General features: G+C 44.0%; 1 protein-coding gene across 5 annotated transcripts in view; it reads right to left on the bottom strand.

Moving 5' to 3' along the window:
• Positions 1-18,745, bottom strand: part of LOC120954690 (DENN domain-containing protein 1A-like) — a 121,853-nt gene extending 103,108 nt beyond the window's left edge. Inside the window, exons 1-10 of one of the 5 annotated variants that reach the window (XM_049609846.1) lie at positions 17,834-18,745; positions 16,482-16,646; positions 6,065-6,389; positions 5,547-5,979; positions 5,312-5,460; positions 5,084-5,224; positions 3,890-3,922; positions 3,123-3,743; positions 918-1,850; positions 101-414 (exon numbers count right to left, since the gene is read on the bottom strand). In XM_049609846.1, the coding sequence (XP_049465803.1) occupies positions 355-414; positions 918-1,850; positions 3,123-3,743; positions 3,890-3,922; positions 5,084-5,224; positions 5,312-5,460; positions 5,547-5,979; positions 6,065-6,389; positions 16,482-16,646; positions 17,834-17,850 (2,877 nt within the window). In that variant the 5' untranslated portion in view covers positions 17,851-18,745 and the 3' untranslated portion in view covers positions 101-354. Of the gene's footprint in view, positions 1-100; positions 415-917; positions 1,851-3,122; positions 3,744-3,889; positions 3,923-5,083; positions 5,225-5,311; positions 5,461-5,546; positions 5,980-6,064; positions 6,390-16,481; positions 16,647-17,833 lie in introns of those variants that run through there. The other 4 variants (XM_049609844.1, XM_049609847.1, XM_049609845.1 and 1 more) reach the window with 4 other exon arrangements.
• Between the last annotated feature and the right edge of the window lie 2,200 nt (positions 18,746-20,945).

Here is a 20,945-nt window from a genome sequence, read left to right on the forward strand (position 1 = left end):
AAGCCCACGTAACACTAACACTCATCACAAGAAAGGGACACAAAGAAGAGTAAAAACGGTTAGAAAGATAGAAACAGGTCTTACGATAGTATTCATATGATTGAAGTTGGTGGAAAAAGTGGTGGGTTAGCTGGGCGGCAGCAACAATCTCTCGTTTGTTGAAAAGGTGTTTTGCTTGGTTGGGGGCTGGAGAGACGCGTGATTCGATATTCGCTGTGTGTATGTGTGTGTGTTTGTCACAGGACGTCAGAGTGACAATAAGAAGGATCGATCATCATCGTTCGTCATTCGCTCGCAGGAAAGGTTCGAATCGCTCTGTCGCTTGCACACACCGCTTGAGGACGACGCGGGACCTTAAACATCCTGTTTTGCCACCGCTTGCATGCTTAGCTTACGTTCGATCTTAACCCGCATCTACAGGAGTATCCAGACGGAGTCAAACAGTTTGGATGTTGGTGGTTGAGGTTGGAGTTTAGAGGAAGAAGACAAGATCAGCGCAGGATCGTATCCAAGCATTATGCGTATGCGTATATACGGGGAAAGGATGCGTACGGGGTTGGTGGTGTGTAGAGCACGAATGAAGCAATATCGATCAATACGCGCACAGCATATCATAATAATAAGAGAGCGCAGAAGAAACAGAGGGAAAGAAGAAGGACAATGGATAAGATAAGAATTAATTTCCAATATTAAGCGTCCCTGGAATAAATACCAACTGTTGGAAATAAAAGAGACTTGAAGTAACAACGGGAATGTGTCCAAGAGTGTACTACACAATGCTATGGGTTGGTGGAAAGAGATCACTAGACGATCTTGAACGCTCAACTCAAGGGAAGGGAGGGTAAGATAAAGAGTTGCATCACGCAATAGAGCAGCAGAAAGCAGTGGAAGGTGTGGTAAAGGGCAAGTTTCATTACCTCTTTGCGGAAGGTGGGCTTCGGAGCAAGCGGTGGCCGTTGCGGTGGCTGCGGCGCTTGCGCTTTCGGTGGATGTGGCAAGGTATAGGCATGCTGCAGGGGTGGCGTTTTGCCGGCCACTGATGGCGGTACGGTCTGTTGCTGTTGCTGCTGTTGCGCTTGGGGCAGCAGTGGCGGTAGGATGTGATTGCTATGCAACGTGCTATTGGCCGTGGGAGAGGGCTCCGGCTTGCGAACCGCTGGCTGACCGAACGTCATAGACATGCTGGTGGTCGTAGTGGTGGTAGTCGCAGTACCGCCCGTCGCCCCATGCCCACCGACTGTCGCCGTAGTTGTGGTCAGTGTAATCAGCTGCTCCTCCTCGCCGTCGTCGAGCTGGAGGATATCGTTGCGCCGGGCGGAGGAATCCACCGGCGCCTTCAGGGGCGGCGGAGGCGGAGGAGAAGGTAAGGGAGGTGACTGGTCGATGATCGAGGGGGAAGAGGTGGGAGCGCCCGCCGGGGGCTTTGGCTTTGGTGCGGGAGGTATGAAGTTGTTGTAGGTACGGTAGGGCGACGAGTTCGACGAGGAAGACGACGGAGGTGACATTGGCGGGGGAGAGATCTGAATGGCGGCCAGCGCATCGGCCGCCGACTGGAAGCGCCTGGGCGGTATTGGCGGACACGGTGCGTCCGGCGACAGGTCAAAGTTGGCCTGCTCGTCGTCGTGGTAGTCGCCGCTGCCATTGTTGTTGCAGCAGGCGGACCGCGCCGGTGATCCGCCGGGATCCTCCAGATCTAGTCCCAGCAGCAGCGGCTGCGCACCGACTGCCACCGACTCCTGTATGCGAGGTAGCGCGTTGCTGCTTCCGCCCGGCGGGCTGACCGGTGCGCCCGCCCGGGACGATGGCCGGCTGCCGATGCTGCCGCCGTCCGCACTGTTCGTCGGCTTGAGCTGCAAGGGGGAGGCACAAATGGATTGCATATCGTGGACATGGACAGTGGCGGGCAGAAAGGACCAATATAAGAAGAAAGAGAAAGGGAGAGAGAGAGAGAAACATAACAACATAACACAAACGCACATACACGGGAAAAAGGGGGAAAACAGACCCACACAAAGATAATATGTGTGTATGGTTGTGTGTATGGTTGTATGTGTGTGCGTGGATGTATGTGTGTATGTCGCAAGTGTAAGTAACACGGATGAATGGATGCGTGCAGGAGTTGACCCGTAGGAAGAACAAGATAGATTGGATTGAGTGATGCGCAATTGCTCTATTCACAGCTAAGATGGTGGATAATGGAATGATGAACGCTGCTTACACAATAAAATGGGGCCCCATTGGTTAACATAGAATAGAGCATTGTTGTATGAGCCACTAAACTGTTTCCCCAAAACCGAAATGAGAACGGAACTCCCATTTGAAACCCGCAGTAGAATAGAAAAGGTAGAAAAGAAATTTGCTCCAAAAAAACGAATAAAAGGAACATATTCACCGGCCGAATAACATTTTGAATTTAGATAACCAATTCACCGCAACAGAGACTCGCCGACATAAACAAAGATTTAACGGAAATTTAATTTAGACCACATTTAAATACTGTATCAATCGGACAAACAAACTACTACACTCGTTATAATACTACTTGCACACACACACGCACGGACAGTGCACGGATGCGGAAAAAACGATGATCGGTTCCGGTTTGTTAGTGTTCAAACGGTGTACCAATATCACACACATCGTATCGTATTACACGCTGTTTACAAACGCGCCAAAATGCTCTCACACAAACGCTGCAACGCGCAAAAAAACTCATTATTGTGCTGATATTGTCCACAAGCATGCAAATATATCGTTTGGCTTAGCTTCGTTATTGGCCGATTTAGTTCGCAAGTAGCGCAGCAAAATAAATGCAATAAAATAAAAAGAAACAACAAAACCAAACTCGTGTGACAAGGTTGAAATTAAAAAATAAACATAAAATATGAAAACTAAAATGGGCGCAAATAATAACGGTAACCGCTCTAACAGTGACCGTTGAAAAATATCTAATAAATAATAAATCCGTCCAATTCATTCCTTGCAGCGCTCTGTCTCCTCCAGCAGACATTCTAAATGTCTGCAAAACGCAAAACTGGAATGCGGCGGGGTAGTAGTTACTGACATGCTGCTGCTGCTCGTATACTAAAAACAAAAGGAAAAGGGATCGCATGCCTACTTACATTCCGATTGACGGCTGGCGATTTGAACAGTGTCAGATGGTGCTGCATCTCCTGCCACAGGTTCATCTCGGACGATGAGTTCGAGCTGGTTGGACTTAGTGTCGGGCTGCGGATGTCGCTCGCGCTGCTGCTGGTCATGTGGTTGTTGTTGCTGTTGCTATTCGCATAGCTGTGATTGTTGTTCATGTGGCTGGTGCTGCCAGCAGCACTGCTACCACTGCGGGTCATCGCGGCCGACGCACTGTGATACCCAGCACTGCTACTGTTGCCCGCGCTGCCGACACCGCCATTGCTCTGCGGAAGCGACTGGTGCAGATGGTGATGGTGATGATTGCTGCCCAGCAGGATATGTGGCGAGTTGTGCAGTGAGGTGGACGACGGTGTCAGCATATGGTGCGGGTTGTGCGTGTGGTACACGTCGTCGGGCAGGGCGATCGTCTGTGGCCGCTTGTTAAAGACGGGCGAGTTCGGTGCGGACTGATGGTGGCCACCGACGTCGTACTGGTGATGCAGGTGCAAGCTGCTGTTGCTGTCGAGCTTCGTCTTCGGTGGTGTCGTTTCGCGAAATTTCGACCGCAAGCCTTTGTATGCGGTTTTGACGCCTTTGCCACCTTCCTTGACCTAAAAGATAAGCCAAACAAGTTAGTAATGCAATACATCTACAGAATAGTTTAACATCGGAGGGGCAATTGCCCACACTGCATATATTTATACAAAGCATAAACAACATGCCACGTAGAACGAGAGTTGAAAAAAAACCCACTCACCGATTTGACCGCCGAACGTACAGCTGGATTAGTCTAGTGAAGCAACAGCATAGCGCGGCAGCAGAGGTAACAGCAATATGGCAGCGACAAAGCCCCGCGGGAGCAGCGACGAAATACACATCACCCGCACACAAACAGCCAGGTCAAAAATCATCCCCCAAAGCGGCCGGACACACACGCAGTGAGAAACACACACCCGGAAGGGGAGAGAGGGACCGGAATCGGAACCATGAACAAGGAACAAACATTTCAGTATCCACGTGTTGATAGGCGCAACCGAACGTGTATGGGAGAGCACATGCACCATGATGTTTCGTGTGTTTCGTGTATGTCGATGGAGTGGAGCGTTACACCCAAGCACAACACCGGTCCAGAGCGCGAGAATGATGGTTTCGGGTTTTATGAAGGTAGAAGGTAGTGTATGAGCCAGATCCGTTAAAGAGATGCGATGTGATGCGGAGAAAAGACATGTAAAAGATGCAGAATGGTGAGATTCGCGATTGATTGATGCATTGGCGTAAGGAAAGAAAATGTAATTGAGGAAGAATTAACAAATGAAGGATGATCAAGAATGAAAACAATTCGAACGAATAAAAGACAAAAGAATACAGAGACAAGCAAATCGGTCGCATAGCATTGAAACAAACTCATCATTTACGAATTGATCGCAAGCAATTCTTTATTATAACATCTTTGAAGATGATTGGGTAGCTTTAGAATACTTTATCATATATTACTAGCTGTTGGATGTCGACAGAAGATAAAGCAAAGTAAGGGTTGGATCTATCACACAATCGGATCAATTTAGTATACTTGTTTTGTGCGTTATTAAACTACAATAAAAGTACGTCACACGTATGCATACGCTATAATCACTCATCGGAATGTTAACCGCGACTACTAATGAAATCACAACACTTTATCGCTTTTCCATTTGGATGGTTCTTTGAGATATGTTTAGGATCACTATACTTAAGCTATCGTGAAGCACTATTGCCGTTCAATAGGTTAAACAAAATGCAATAAAGATTAAAGAGGTGAAACAGAATAAGAAACGACAGGCAACGTGCCAAACCGAACGAAAACCACAAACAAGGACAGTGCGCTTAATAAAATAGGAAGGGAATGGTGGTGGTGGTGGGTGGCAAACAGTAATGGAAATTGTGGTCACTACCGAACAACCAACGACACTACCTTGTCCTTGAAGTTTTTCAGCAGATCCTTGTACTGTTTCGTCTTGCGGCCTGACTTTTCCGCGTACCGGAAGTACTCTACCTCGAACTCGTCCGAAAATCCCTGCCCAGTGTTTAGCATATCCAAGCGTTCTTCGATAAACTGTGCAGAAGGGAGGGTGACGAAAAAGGCCGAAGAATTATTATAAATGTTAGCAAGCAAGGTTGTTGAGATCGATCGTGTACGAACCTGTTGAAAAATCTGCAAATCCAACATCTTATCCAAAAATGGCCGTAGATGCGACGGTCGCGACTCGATGAAAGTCTCCGGATCGAAGGTAATTTTATCATTAAACTTTACAGCGTCCCGATACCCACCAATTAATTGCACTAGAATACCTGCGAATAAAACAAACAAGCATTAATATCAAAAGTTCAAAATTTTTAACAAAACAAATCTCAAACACAAACACAAAATAACTTACCTAGAAATATCTTTGAAACCCGATCGCCCCGATGATCGGCCTGATTGGACAGTTGCTTCTTCAGCGAGCTGACCAATTCCTGGGGCATACTTTTCACATCGTCGAACGGTGTTTCCAGCGTTCGTTTATCACAGTTCAGTATGACGACGTCACCGATTTCCTCCCTTCGCAGCGTGTCGTACACCGCCTCCGGTACGCCGATCAGGAACGGCATCGGCGCGGCCAGTATGTCCTTCATCTGCATCGGCAGCACCGGTATGAATATGTGCTGCCAGACCATCGGATAGAGGAAAGCGTTCGCCGCCTGCACGCACGACGACAGGATGTCGAGCCGGCGCGAAACGAAGATGATGCGCCGCTCTGCCAGCATGGCGGCAAATATTCCTATCATAAATTTTGGTTCCACAAAGTTGTAGTATTGGTTGAGATTGTGCTGTAAGGATGGAGAGAAAGAGAAAACAACCTAGTTAGTTGTGCCTACTAGAGGTGCCAGCTCGAGCCATCACCCAGCTACTTACGTTCTCCGGAATACTGGGAAGCTGAAACTGCTGAGGTCTTTGGAACAGGAACGTTTGGGAGGCGCGATCGTAGTGCAGCTTCAGGCAGGCGCCCGGCTCGGGTACGCCCTTGTTGTACGATTCGGCGAGAAACGAGGCAAACTCGTTCGGGCGATTCTTCCGGATGTCGGCCAGCACGTTCAGGAAGCGCATGAACGTATCGTGCCACGGCAGGTACGTGATGATCACCATCGCCGTGGGTGATTTTGGATCGTGCCGGCAGAACCCAAACCGCCATTTCGAGTCGATGTTGGTCAGCACGAACGAGTGCACTTGAATGGTTCGACTGTTAAGTAGAGAGGAAAAAACAGCAGCCAATAATTAAATCGGGGTTAATATGAAGCAAAGTATTATAACAGTCCCGGTTTTCTTCTAGTTTGAATGGTACGTTTAGATAGTTTTTCTTCTCTCTTATAATGTTGATATTTTATCTGTTTTTAGACGTGTGTCAATGTCTGACTGTATTCTTCAATGATATAGACTGTCCTTAATTCAATCAGAAACAAATTCGATAGTATATTGTGGTGATGGGTTTGATAAATATTTCGTTGAGATTCATTTATATGAATCTTCAGCAATGAGTGATTCGAATCTGAAATCCAATCTCTAAAAATTCATAAATCTCCATAGAAATCTGTAAATTCTTTAATTTCCAAGGATTCATGAATTTCGAAAGATTCATTAATCTATAATTATAATTAAGATACATAAATTTCCAGGGATTCATGAACTTTTAGAGGTGTATGAATTTAAAAGTATTGAATTGACACGATCCCATTATGCATTGGTGAACTCCCACGACTTAACAACATGTACGTCGTGGGTTCAAGCCTCGCATGGACCATCTTCCCGTAGCAAAAAAAAAATATCCGGCTGAGTGGTACTTGACAAGCAGTCTCGAAAGCCTGTATAGGCAGGCATGACTACGTAGGTTGCTATACCAAGAGGAAGAATAATACACCGTTTTCGAACCCAAATGAACAATGTAAAGCTGTTTTTGAACATTGTTCAACTATATACAAACATTTGACGATTATACTATTTTGACGATATATAACATTTGACGACGAAATACTGATGCCTTTTTGAACATTGTTGAATCCTACCTAAACATTTGCTTTCCCCAATATTCATGTTTCTTTACATTACCTGGGGCATTTTACATCGCTTCTGCTATGATCATTTTGTAGCAATATTTTTTTTTTTTAGTTTTATTTTATTTGATTTTGTACAAATTTAATAGTCAATTATTAGTTTTGATGGTATAGGGATAAATCATTGAAAGTCTAAACTCCATATAGAAAACAGAAAGGGGTATCACTTGTTTAGTTACGATTGAACGAAGTTCAGAATAGCATCAGTATTTCAGTTAGACGTCAAATGTTTATTTATAGTTGAACAATGTTGAAAAGCAGTTAGAAACTCAAGCTCTGAAGCTGAATCTTTGGAGATCCATGAATCTCTAGACATTCATGAATCCCAAGAGATTCGTGAATCTTTCAAGATCTATCAATCGGGCTCTTCACGATTCTAGTCAGTTTTTTGTATGGAGTTTGACAGTTGGAGGCTGAAATCATGTAAACACTCCATACAAAACCACACAAAAAACTAGCCTGCGATTTTCAGTCTAGAAAATTTTAGCCTAAAAGCTAGAATTAGGTTCGAGTACCTGCTCGAAAACACGGGTTTGTTTACATTTATCCCAAGGTGCATTAAAGAGATCTGGTGATGGAATCCAGAATCAAAGTGTATGTAGCCCAGGTGGTCTCATAGCATGTTTTTATTACCGAATTTGAATATCACTTTTTGACACGATGGGTGACAAATTTTGGTTCAAACAAGCTTTCTGGAGGCTTGAAGAATGCTCAAAACACTCTTAAAATCTTCCTTCAGAAACAAAAACGATAAAAATGAACCTTCTAAATTCATACACCTTGGGATAAGCTCACCTGTATATTATACCCACTTAGACTGCTGCTTGAAAACTGCTATACAATGCAAACAGCTGACAGGCTAAAATTTCAGCCTACGAACTTAAAACGGAAAGGGCCCCAATGTTTCGAAACTCATAAATCATTGAGATTCATGAAGGTCTTCATCTTTCCAATCGAGATTCAGATTCATTGAATCATTTCAAAGATTCATTCAAATTTATGAATCTGAATCAGATTTACCCAACACTAGTATATTGACCTTCAGAACGGCAAATTATTACCCAGCCAATCCGACCTCGTAAAAGTGTTATCGGTCGCCGTAAATACTTATTCAAGCGAAGTAAACCCTCAATTGTGCATTGTCAGTCCTATTCGGGCCTTGTGAAGTATGAATCAGGCATTGTAAAAAGTAAAAGCGGCCTACACTGGATTATCTTGTTTTCTGGTTAAACTCTAGGTAAACGCTGTATGATTTTCTAAACAAGAACAATCTGTTTATCAACTTATGTTTCTTTGCAATAGGTTAAATTAAGTTGACATTTTTTTAAAGAAGGAGATTATGAAAGGGTCTCTTGCATTATCACAACACAACAAATAGTCATTTTGTGCTCATGTTATCGCAGAATTCCTTATCCCCTTTCTCGCATGCACATGCGCTAAGGTAATCTAAATGACAAATTATCGTAACGAGGAAACCTTCTTCTTCAATAGAATTTAACTCTTTCTCTGCTGCCACTTGCTGCCCATAATTGATTGAGACTGTTGCTGATGCCGCTGGCTGAACGACCTTTCAGCGGAATGAAACTTCAAATAAGATAAGAAGGCCAAACCCATGTGTCACACGATAACTCGACGTGTGCGTTCAACCTGCCCGCCCGGCTAACAGCAGCGTGTGTCGTCGTTGCAGCTTACGTACTTTGTGTTGGTCCCTGTACAAGTCAAACAATCCCTCCCCAACTCCCTGTAGGAGAATAATAGTGCAATGACTCATGCGATCCACCGTCGGGGGTAGCTTTTTTCGCGAACTTAATTTCTTTCTCGACCCTGTGCCCACACCTGAAACAGCTAATTATTTAACGCATGACGCTACACTATTTTAAACATTTCATTTGGAGCATAGTTTTGCGTGTTTTTTTTTTTTTTTGTTTGTGCGTGTGTGTATGTGTAATAAAAATAAATCATCACCGGAACATGCCTCCGGAGGCGCGTCATTTCCTGCTCTGTCGGACGCAAAAAAAAAGTTGGGGAAAACCCCGTGCCCGAAGACAGCGAGCAACAGTTTGACTGTACCTATACAAAGGGAGCTGGGTGGGCAGAGCTGTATCCTGTGAACAAAATTCATTAATTTGTTCGAGCAGTTGGATGCGCGCTGGCCGTCGTGGCCCGTTCGTGTGGTCGATCGTGAGTGGTTTTGTGGATGGTGGTAGGTTAGCCAGCCACCAAGTGGGGTTTGGTTACGTAAATTACAAACCACTTGTTGCGGTGACCGTGGACCTTCCGCTTCGCTTCGAACGGTGTGTTAAACGATGCTATCCAACTGGGGGTTGGACAGAGAAAGAGAGAGGTGCGATCCGCTAGTGTGTTCTTGATGAGTAATTAATTGAATAAATATTACCGACACTATACTTCCAACCTGCTCCAAGCGAAACGAATCATCAGCCAAGCAGTTGTGGTCTTAGTTGGTTGAACATATTACGACTTAGAAAGCGATCTTTTCAATAATTTTGAAACAAATCTAAAAATTTTCCTTCGATGACTGCACAGTGGCCAACGGCCTTACCGATACGATCTTGCAAGCCAATTTTGCCCTAGAAAATGGACAGCATTTATGGACTTAAGTTCTGCAGTCCCAGGTATTGGCTATATTTTGTACAGCAGTCAAGGCATTGACAAATTAAGCATCTAAAAAGTGTCCCAACATATAAAAGTGTGAAATATAATGTTGTTATTACATATAAAATCGTTCCCAGTCTTTTATACAAAAAAGGTAAAAAAATCTTGTGTGTCGCTTTTTTTCGCAGCGAATTTAAACGACAACACGCCGGAAGAATGTTGACTTTTTTTATGATAAATACGAATCACGAATAAAATATGGTAGATAATAAAATTCTTGCCATTTAAGATAAAGACACAAACAATTGATACCTAAATGGTGTTTGATTATTGATGATTTTACGTATAAAATTAATATTTCCGAACAGGTTTTACCATCAATGTGAATGTAAATAAATAAACCGATCCGAAGGTATAAACATTACAAAAATCAAAATATCAACTTCTTTATTACAAAAGTTTGAACTAGTCACAACAAAACAGTCCCTAATTGTGCTAAAGCTAATATGTTTCTGAAAGTTTATGGTAAAAACGTAAACGCTTTTAATTTTGTCAAGGTTTACGCTTCTTTCTCAATTAATATTTATTTTAATTACCTGACAAGAAGTTGGGTTTTAAGCCCTCTGTGCCTTAGTTAAATAAATTGAATAAATAATTTCAATCGTAGTGGAAAACGAAGAGAGACGTCCAACCAAAGTAAAAAAAAACAACCCCAAAAACACAATTCCACTGGCGCATGATGGCGTGAACCTGTGTAGCATGACCAATCTTCTACCGTAGTCGTAAAAAACGCCCCCATCGGAGCTTTGGGCCGGTTATTCCACGGCACGGCGTTTGGCGATGAGTCACCACTGTGTTAAATAAGTGGCCGGTCGTCAGCCTACAGCAGGCACAGCAGCACCGCGTTAGTTCCCGGTATCGAGAGCACGTCAGAATCAGCGTGTCCAACTCGAACGGCGAGTTCTCGCTATCGCAAACGGCCAACGGATAGCGTGAACCTCCCCCCTTGAAGGTGAATGGAAGTAGCAGTAAGCTAAGGCCGAAAGCACCATATTTCCGCCACGGTCCGAACCAATTCAGTGCCGATGGTTGCGCGCGCGCGTCTTTGTCTTCCGTCTCGTCCCGTTCGTGACTCAATAAGGCGGCTAGCAAGATAATTCTTTTATCCACGTCCACGAGAGTAAGAGATGATGAGAATACGAGAGAAGCGATAGTGGATAGAAAAATTCCAATCCCAAACACAAGCGGGTCGTTGGAGCTGACTCGGGAGGAAGGGACCGTGGACGTAAAATGCATAACGTAACGATCGTCGGGAACAGTGGCAACAATATGATCGGAACGGATGGACACGAATGCTACTTCCGAGCGGTCCGATTATGATGATGGCCGATGAATTCCATCTTCCAAGGCGACAACAAATAATAATAAGCTCGCACTGCTCGTCTCTTTCATGGTGGTGCTGCTGCTTCTTCACCATCGGAAGTGCACCGTAATTGATGCTGGTACTGACATTAATACAGAACCACACATACACACATACACGGTGATGTCCAGCACACCGGAAACGGTGCTCCAATTCATATGAAGCCACAAGCAGCAGCAGCAGCAGCACCAGCAACAAGATCTCGCGCCCTCTGTCGCAACAAAATTGCCGGAGTGTACCTCATCAAGCGGGTCTTCGGGTCTACCACAGCTTGCTTGCATCGCGTGTCTTGTGATGATGGTAAACACACAACCAGCAGAGCAGCGCCATCGGAATGTGACATTCCTTTCCTCTCGGGTCGTCATCCCGAATGGCGGAAGAAAAGCGGTTCGTCACGGGGTGTCGTCAAACCTTCACAGAGATCGATTCAACCGATGCGGCGGCCGATGTATTATGAAGGGTATCGAGTTGCAGAAGGGCAACGGCGCATGGACCGGAAACTTCTCGCCCGCTCCGTGTTTCGTAATCGATGAACCGGAACGCAAGAGGAGCTCGTCGGCAGCTAGTGGCTAGTGAAGACATTTACGACCATTACATGATAATTTGTGTGGAAAAAGCAAACCCAGACCGCCAGACGCACACCCGCTTCCAGAAGCCAATTACTGGATTGGCTGAACTCCCCAAAAAGCCTTAATGCTTATTTGCCTTTCGTTAGAATCTCGCTCCCTGGTGGCCGACATCCGAAAAGGCTATCCATATATCGTTTTTCCTAATCATCATCAACACACGCCGACTCGGCCATGGCGACCTTCAGCTGGTCGATAAATGCTTAGCTCGCTAATCTTGTTACTGTTAACTCCCCTGCCTTTCAGCGCTCGTTTGGATATGTAATTCGATAATATGTACAAAGCCTCGTGTGCCAGTGCTAGTGTTAACGTCATCAACCCCTCGGGACATCATCGAGAATTGGGCCTAACGTAGGGCATACCCTAGCCAACTGTTGCGCATGGGACAGTTCGGGCGCAAGCTCTCCCCCTATTTCTCTCGGAATTCGATCACAGCTAGCGGATCATCACAATGAGCCAAAGGGAAAGGAAACACCGAACATAAACAAATAACCAACACGACCACACAGCTCTCTCTTTCTCTCTGTCTTCCCTAATGACGGTGCCAATCCCTTAAGCATTAGAAGGTATCATCGCCGGTGGCGTTTCGAAACACCACATCAAAACGACACCGAGCACACCACATCCGGATGCACCTTTCGTCATTAACAAGGGAAGTCCACCCACAGTAACGTTACGCATAACGTTAGCATGTGTGTGGTGGCGTAACGTAACGGGGAACGCACCCGTAAATGCTAGGCCAGTTTGCATAACGTACGTGCCAAATCGAGAGGGACGGTTTTCGAGTGTACTTGGAGGCAAAACTCCATTGGCCAGTGTCACACCGAGCACGTACGACGACATTTGCGCACCCGCCGAGTACCGTCGTGCTGCTGCGTGCCGTTGCGCGTTCCTAATGATGGAACGCGCGCCTGGACACTCCCGCACGAATTGGTCAACGTGAACTGATAATGAATGCTTGCCGATGTGGTCATCCAGACACGACACACGACGGCTAAGGTAAAGTCGATATGGTGCAAACAAATCGAAAACTGCCTCAATACTTGCCACCGAGCAAGTGCATTGCAAATGCGCACACATGTCGCGTGATATCGGGTGATTAGGTATGTGTGTTTAGTGTGCATGATTTTGTCGCTGGTGGGTCGTTTAATTCACCATAACATCACATCAACGGAAGTGGGGATTGTGTGTAGAGCAATTTGACATTGTTTGCATTCCGATGTCATTGTCGTGTGACAGCGAAAAGGTAGAATTCCCTAATTTTCCATTATTTAATGACCACACGGTTTTATTACGTTTGCAAAGTGATATTATTAAGACGTAACGAAGTATTATTATGTGAAGGGAGGAGGGTTTAATTTATTCGCCAAGCAAAAGCTATCTTAACCTTCGTTTCTATAATCAAAACTACACTTACACCAAAACTGCTTTACTTCTAGAACAACCTAACCGGGCTGGTGAATTAGCAATTTTATTGGCGTAAAAATGCATGGATTTAATTTATTTTATAATTGTATGAAAAAATACTTCTTTTTATTAACTTTATGATGTATGGCTTTGAGCAACATAAATTTAATGCACAAATGATTCAACTGACACTAATAAACCGCCATGACCTCCTGATTATCGGGTCAAGCATATCAATCTATATGACTGTAGAAGAATATTTGGAGCTAGACAACATTTGAAATAGAATCTATGAATATAAGTATACGCATTTCTATGGATATCATTCGAAAATTAACGACTAAACCGAAACCAAAACTTTTTATTATATGCATTACCTACCCTGGTATGAGGTTATAGAAGTAACCGGTATAAATAGACATTTAAAATATAAATCAAATGAATTTATAAAATTCTAAATTTGCGTTCACTGTTTTTTTCCCAGCTTTCGATTCGGACGATTCGGATCGATTCAATTTTCCAATTAGAAAATGAATATAAAATTAATGAGCCAAACATACCCGGATAGATGGTTATAGAAATGAAGGTTAACAATGTTTTGGCACAAATTATCACTTCTTAAGCAAAATACACACACGGGCGCAATGCATGCACTACCGTTAGAGCATTACTGAATTAGAAATGGATGATTGTGCCACCAACACTTTACCATAATGATGAACACCATTAGACAAAACTAATCGGTATTGACGCCTCAGAAAAATACGACCATGAACCAGGAACGCTGTTGTGTACTTTACGACCGATTAGAGCGAGTTCACTGCGTTACGAACAGTGCCACTTTCTTCCATCTTCCTGCTTTATCTCGCCATTTAAAGCGGACTTGCGTTCTATATACCGGGAGGATTAGATTGAAAGAGCCATAACAATGTGATGCTGCACTGGCCAATCAAGAACAGTGGACTGTGTGTCAAGTGGCTTCGGTACGATGGTTAGCATTCATCTTGGCAACTAGTTGTACTATGAATTCTAACGACTTGAAATGTCTCCCAGTTAAGCGCTAACAAAACGATTTTTTCCATCACAAAACTCTTCAACTTCAACGTTTGATAACTAACAATTTATGGACACATAAAGCCCTAAATATCAAAAAAGAAAGATGTAAACCATAGGTAAATTATTCTTACTTCAATAGGCAAGCTTTTTTTAACACGCAAATTGATTATAATTGGTTAAAAGACTTGAAAAACAATACAAGTCAGCACGAAGGATGCATACAAAAGAAGGACAAAAGCGAGGGATTACCCATGCTTTGACAATAACAAAGGCTACCAGCTCGCATCAAATCTTCTTACGCTGTCTACGCTAGCATAAAGACAGAGAAAATAGACCACACTAATTGCATGAAAGTGCACGGTCTTGGGACCGGAATTAACGATTAGCAAACGATGGCGCTAAACCATGTTCGGGTAGTACTCAAACCGCAAAAGCAAAGAACGGAAAGTGATCGCGTACGACAGTGGCTGATAAGCAAGTGAGGAGCGTTAGTAAATAAAACTAACAGATTAAACGAGACAGCGTATTGTAAGAACACTGAACTTTGTCAAGAGTCGGTAAACTCAAGGCTCATGATTTGTTATTAATAAAGCCGCCCACATCGGCAAGCGTAAAAATCTGTTCAACCTTGTATTAATCATGCTTATTTCTATTCATATTATAATTACATTCAATTAAATAAACATTTCTACGACATTAGTGTACTTGATATGATATGAGCTGTGGAATGTTGCTGTTTGGCCACGTGTGTATGAGTAGGTTGGTTTTATCAACATATAAATAACACACTGCCAACCAATAAACAAAGTGAAATAGTACTAACAACAGGAATCTACAAACATTAACTGAAATGTGTTGTGTATGTATTGTGATACCTATTTGTTTAAACAAAAATTAACGTCAAATAAACAAGACGTAGACATTACAAAAATACCTACGCACCATAAGAAAGCAAACCCAGTGTTTTCGATTTACATTATAACACAACGATATATAGCTCTAAACATTACGCAAGTTTTGGCTAGACGCTATGAGCAATCAATCAATTTTAGTGGCGGACAAAAACCAAGTGGATTTTTCCACAATATTTGCACTGATTAACCCAACCCTGTTTGTCAAGGTCAACGCTCTGTTTGGCAAGCATGTAAGCCGTCTAGCCATCATAAAGGTGTAAACAAGCAAAGTCACAATCAAAACATGCAGGAAAAACCATTCCATTCCATCACACAGGGCACAATATTAGAGATTCAAATTGGAAATAAATTTTCATAACTAACAAATCCTCCCCCAAACGACCTTTTCCTACAATCGCTCGCGAACACTTCAAAGTGACTGTAATAAAAAAATATATATATATAACCCTCACCAGCACCATCTAACGATCAAAGGCAAACACCAAAGCGCGACGGAAACAGCACGCGGGCTCACCAATCGTAGTCACCGTGTGGAGAGCAACATGATTACTCTTGGTGGCACTGTTTAAAATTCGCTCATTAGGAGGCATTTTTCGTCCGATTTCCTTCCGTCCGGTCCGGCACCTACTAACAAGCCACACACACACACACACACACTCGATGAGGGCCGGTGGCACACCGTGGCTGGCGCTGCGGCAAGCATAAATAACAATTCACGGTCGAAAAGCGAAGCGATAAAAGTCAAATCATCGTCAGCACCATGGTGGAATTCGTTGTTGGGTGGAGGGCTGTTTTTTCTATCGCTCTCTTTCTCTGTCATCCCTCTCCCCTCTCTCCACGCTGATAAGTGAATTCGAATTGTGTACGTCACGAAATCGTAGTCCGCACAGAATGAATGACAGTGGGCAACTGTTGAATTTGCCTTAGAAGGGCTTCCGATTCGAGTTTCGCCTTTGCCAAGGGGTGAAACACACACACACACACACAAAACAATTCCGTTTTATTGATTCTGGAAAATGAAAGGCGAGAAAAATTAGAAACCAACGACCAAAGTGAGCCAAAAAGGTATTTTCATCAGACATTCTCGAGTGACGCGTGACTATTTCTGATGAGAGAGTGAACACACACACACACTTGTTGTTTAATTTTCCCCTTCATCCTCACTGACAGGTGAGACTAACTTACCTTTCGAAGGCGCACGGATACGCGAACGCCGGAATGTCGGCCGTAACCTTCGCATCCTTGAACGACTCCGGGAAGCTTTCCACGATCTGGCCGGGCGCACTGTTGTCCTCCCCCGTACCCGGAGCAATCTCGCACCAGAACTCAAACAGTCGGCTGACATCCTCCCTGCAAGCGAGTAGGAAGAAACAAAGAAAAAGAATTAGATAAGAAAAGCGATATTTTAGGCTCGGAAAATGTTTAACAGACACGCACTCTCGCGCCAAACGCCACAAATACAAAAATTGGTTCGTATTCGAGGAAACGCAACAAATTGACGTTTGAAGCAGTTTTAGATACGCCTGCTTCGATTCCGGAAAGCATGGCAGGATAACGAGCAATCTATTTGGATTTTCCTTTGCTGAAAAAATCGCCCCCTCCCCTCCCTCTCGCCAAGCAACCGTTGAAAGCGCGGAGCATTAGGCCTTGTGTTGAGGCAGGCTCTCGGAATCGAGCTGTGACAGCAACAGCGGAGAAGGAGAAAAAAATACAACCAGGGCACACCTTATTTTTCCTTCGCCCGAGTGGAGAAAATCTAGAGCAGCATCGAGCAGGCCAGCAAGAAAAGGGAGCGAAAAGACGCCCTCCCGACATCCCGAAAATCTTGAGGCAGCGAGAAAAACGGGGCTTTTTGTTGGAGACGCTTTTTGCTGCTGTGATGTGGTGACGAATGAAGGAGAAGAAAAGCAGCTTCCGACGAAAGAAAAGTGGTTCAATCTCTCTCGATCTCTCTTGTGTTGTTAAAAGTCGTGGTGGGTTTTTGGGGGGGGAAGCTGTTGTTTAGGTCGGAAAAATGGGTTGAGGGAAAAACAGGGTGCGAAATAAATCATAGCAGCTGTAGTAGTAACGCACACACATACACCTCTTCAGCGCACGTGTGTGAGTAGCACATCTCTACACCAGCTCGCATTTCGTCCTTCGGGGACTACGCGAATACTCTCTCTCTCTCTCTCTTTCTCTTCCTCACAAAAACACAGCCTGCTGGGTGCAAAAGGGATGCTGCTGTCATCTCTCGCCGTTCTCAAATTGCGCTGCTCGCCCTAGATTTTCTTCTATTCTATCCAACCTTGCCTCGCTGTCCTTGTAAACCGTTGGCCCGCGTGATGAATGAATGACCCATACCAACAAACAAACACACACACACACACCCCTCAGAAGAGCCAACAGAGCAAGGAACAAAAAATCTGGGTCCACTCCAATTCCACTTGTGCGTTTACTACGCCCCGGACACTTCTTGGCACGGACAGGTCAATGGGCGGAAAATTGTGGTCGGGTCTGTTGTATGCCTGCTTCCCGTACTACGGGCACATGCTTACTTGATTCGGGAGTTCATGTCACTCCGAAGGGACTCCCTGCGAGTGGAGGGAGTGGTGGGGACACTGCTTCGTCGCACTGCTCCGGGGAGAAGGGGGCGGTTGTAGTAGTAGTACTAGCACTCCCGAAACCCTGCACACACACACACACGGGAGCGATTGAGCGTGAAATAATCACTACGGGCTGATTACAGCTTCTCTGTGACGCGCCCACACACAGCCTCACGGGATCGATTGGAAGCAGCACTTTTTTATGTGCTACCAAGGGCGCTACCACCAATTTGCACTATTCACACAACACACACACATACACAACACCAGATTGCTGCTGGGCAACAAAATCTCGGGAAGACACACGCATACACACACACCTACGGCTGAGACACTGCTGCCCCAGAGCTTGTCGATTTCTTTTTCTGACACTTTTGACTCGGCAAGTGAGTGATTGCAAATTTTCTTCCCCTCAGCATCTACTACATCTCCACATCTGCAACACCTCCACCCTCCCCCTTCACTGTATGGGACGGTAGTGCAGCACACAACAGATGCACACACACAGACGCACGCACATACACAGCCTACACACGTGCCAGACAGCAAATTTCTATTGTTTCGCGGACATATTGCACTAAAAAAGCTGCTTTTTTTCCTTTCACAACGGCATTGAAACTGCAAACGAAGCACCACTAGCTGCCCAGCTCACACACAGTCACAACGACACCGCAGCAACAACGGGGGTACAGGGAGCGCACACAATCTTTTCACAACGGGTGCGGACACATCGATGTGTGCTGTTCAATTGTTTATTCGCTTGCAAATACAACGGGGCGAGTGCGTGTTATCCGTGACCGAATGCGAACGATGGCCGAATAATCGGGTAGGCATGGTGACGCCCCGTTGCGCAATGCGAGGGTTTTTGACGTTCAAAAATTGCTGCATCTCGCTCATGTTCTCTAGCCGTCCTTTACTCGCTTAAAGCCCAGTTGCCATTTTCGAGCGCAAATGATCGGAAATTCGAGCAAAGTCCATTAACCTTAAACTTTTAATTTTTGAAAATGTAAACCTCGAATTTTACTAATTTGAACTAAACGTTGAACTTATAAAAGGCACAAAATCGGAAGGCAGAAGAATTAACAGAAGGCTGAAGGTGTTGTCAGTACAACGATCCGTAAACGAATAATCTTTATTTTTGACATTCGGATTATCGCACAGTTGTCGCGGTGATGGTCATATTCCGATCCGGCACTATGGTCTAATTAGGGGTCAAATCTCCAGGGTACTACAGCTCGGCCATCCTAACCAACAAATTGACCTCAATTTATGTGTAAATATTAGTAATTCAAATTTCGTTAACGGTTTCATACGGCTCACTCCATTTCTTCAACTTGTTTGATTCTAATATGCCATCATATGGCATCTGAGTTATTGGACAGCCCTCAATGTCCCTACCCAATTGACATTTTCGAGCACGAATAATCGGGAATTCGAGCAAATTCCCTTAAACTGGAGCCTTAAATTTCCCTTAAACTGCACCAGTTTAAGGGAATTTAGAAAAAGGCCTTTAAAATCAACTGTGGTGCGGCTTTTTCGTTGTTTTCTTCTAGATTCGCTCTGAAATTATGTTTCCTATCGTTTTAGTTGGCCATGTTCCCATTTTATACTTAAATAATATCCATTTTTTATAAAATAACGTCACACAAAATTAGCTTTTGTTTTTCATCAAAAACCAAAGCTATGAATGTAAAATGAGCTCGACGACGATAGAAGAAAGTATAATTTACGAATACACCACATCTTGGCGCTTTCAACACAATTGATCACACACAAATCCACAGTTTTAGGCGTATCGAGTACTAGTCGAGCAGATATGGAAAAACATTTCGAGCAAATGTCACTTAGGTATGTTTTCGCTCGATTGGTTACCTGATGCGAAATTGAAGTGCTCAATTTTGTTAATTATTTTGAATAAAAATCAACAAGAAATAAGTACACGTATTATTTTATTTTTGGCTACCTCGTGGGTAGACCACTTTTTTATTTGGATTCCCAAGATGTCACAAAATACAATTTTTTACAATGTTTTTTATCACGGGTTACGCAGTTACGGTAGTACGTCCACTAGCGGATGAGAACGAAAAGAGAAGAGAACGCGTGGTGGGAACGACGGCTTTTTATAATCTTTTTAACGGGAAATAGTTTAGTCTGGCTAAGTTGGTAACTATTGCTCGAATTAGGGTGCTCGAATAAGGTTGCTCGAATTAGGGTGCTTGAATTAGGGTGTTCGAATTAGAGTGCCCGATATTTTGAATTGACGGTTGACGTCAGCTCCGGACTGTGGTGAGGCTATAACGTGGTCGCCACATATTCATAACTGAAAGGTTTTAAATTACAGGCGGTCCCCGAGATACACGTTTAATGAGGACCGAAAACGTCCGCAAAATACCGCGTATCTCGAATTTCCACGTAAGTAGAATCTCTTGATTTCCAGCTAAAATATCACTAATTTTCGTGTAATTTTTCGACTAGGGGGCGGTTGTAGTCACTTTATAAATTATTTGATATGATTCTGACTGAATATAACAGTTTTAAACCTTTTGAAATACCCAGGTGACAACTGTTCTACATTTTTAGCTTAAACTCCTCGTGAACAGCTCGATTTAACCCATTGCCTCATATAAACGCTTGAAAACATGGGTGAGTGGGTGAACAACGATGTGTTGAAGCGTTGAAGTTTATGTCAGAACTTCGGTAAAAGCCAAGCAAACAGGAAGCTTGCAGTTTCGTCTTCGGTGTACAACAAACAAAACACTGAGTAAGAAGAAATAAACGATCTATCCAGGAGTATCAGAATAGCAGGGAAGCGCATGGATCAACAAAAAAAAGTGAAAGAGTGTTTTACAATAAACTTTTTGTTTGATACGGATTGAAAAGTACACATGTTTTGTTTTGGGCCGGTAGCTTTTGCACAACGTGATGACAATTCTCAAAATGGCACCAGCAAAAACGCTTCACTCTGACGATTCAACTGTTATAATTAGCTTAAAGTCGTTGATATCGCCAGCTCTTTAAGCTAACTTTAAGCCTGCTCTTTAAGCTTCCAGCAGCTCGAAAAACG

The sequence above is a fragment of the Anopheles coluzzii genome, chromosome 3, assembly GCF_943734685.1.
Source record: "Anopheles coluzzii chromosome 3, AcolN3, whole genome shotgun sequence".
Lineage (NCBI taxonomy): Eukaryota > Metazoa > Arthropoda > Insecta > Diptera > Culicidae > Anopheles > Anopheles coluzzii.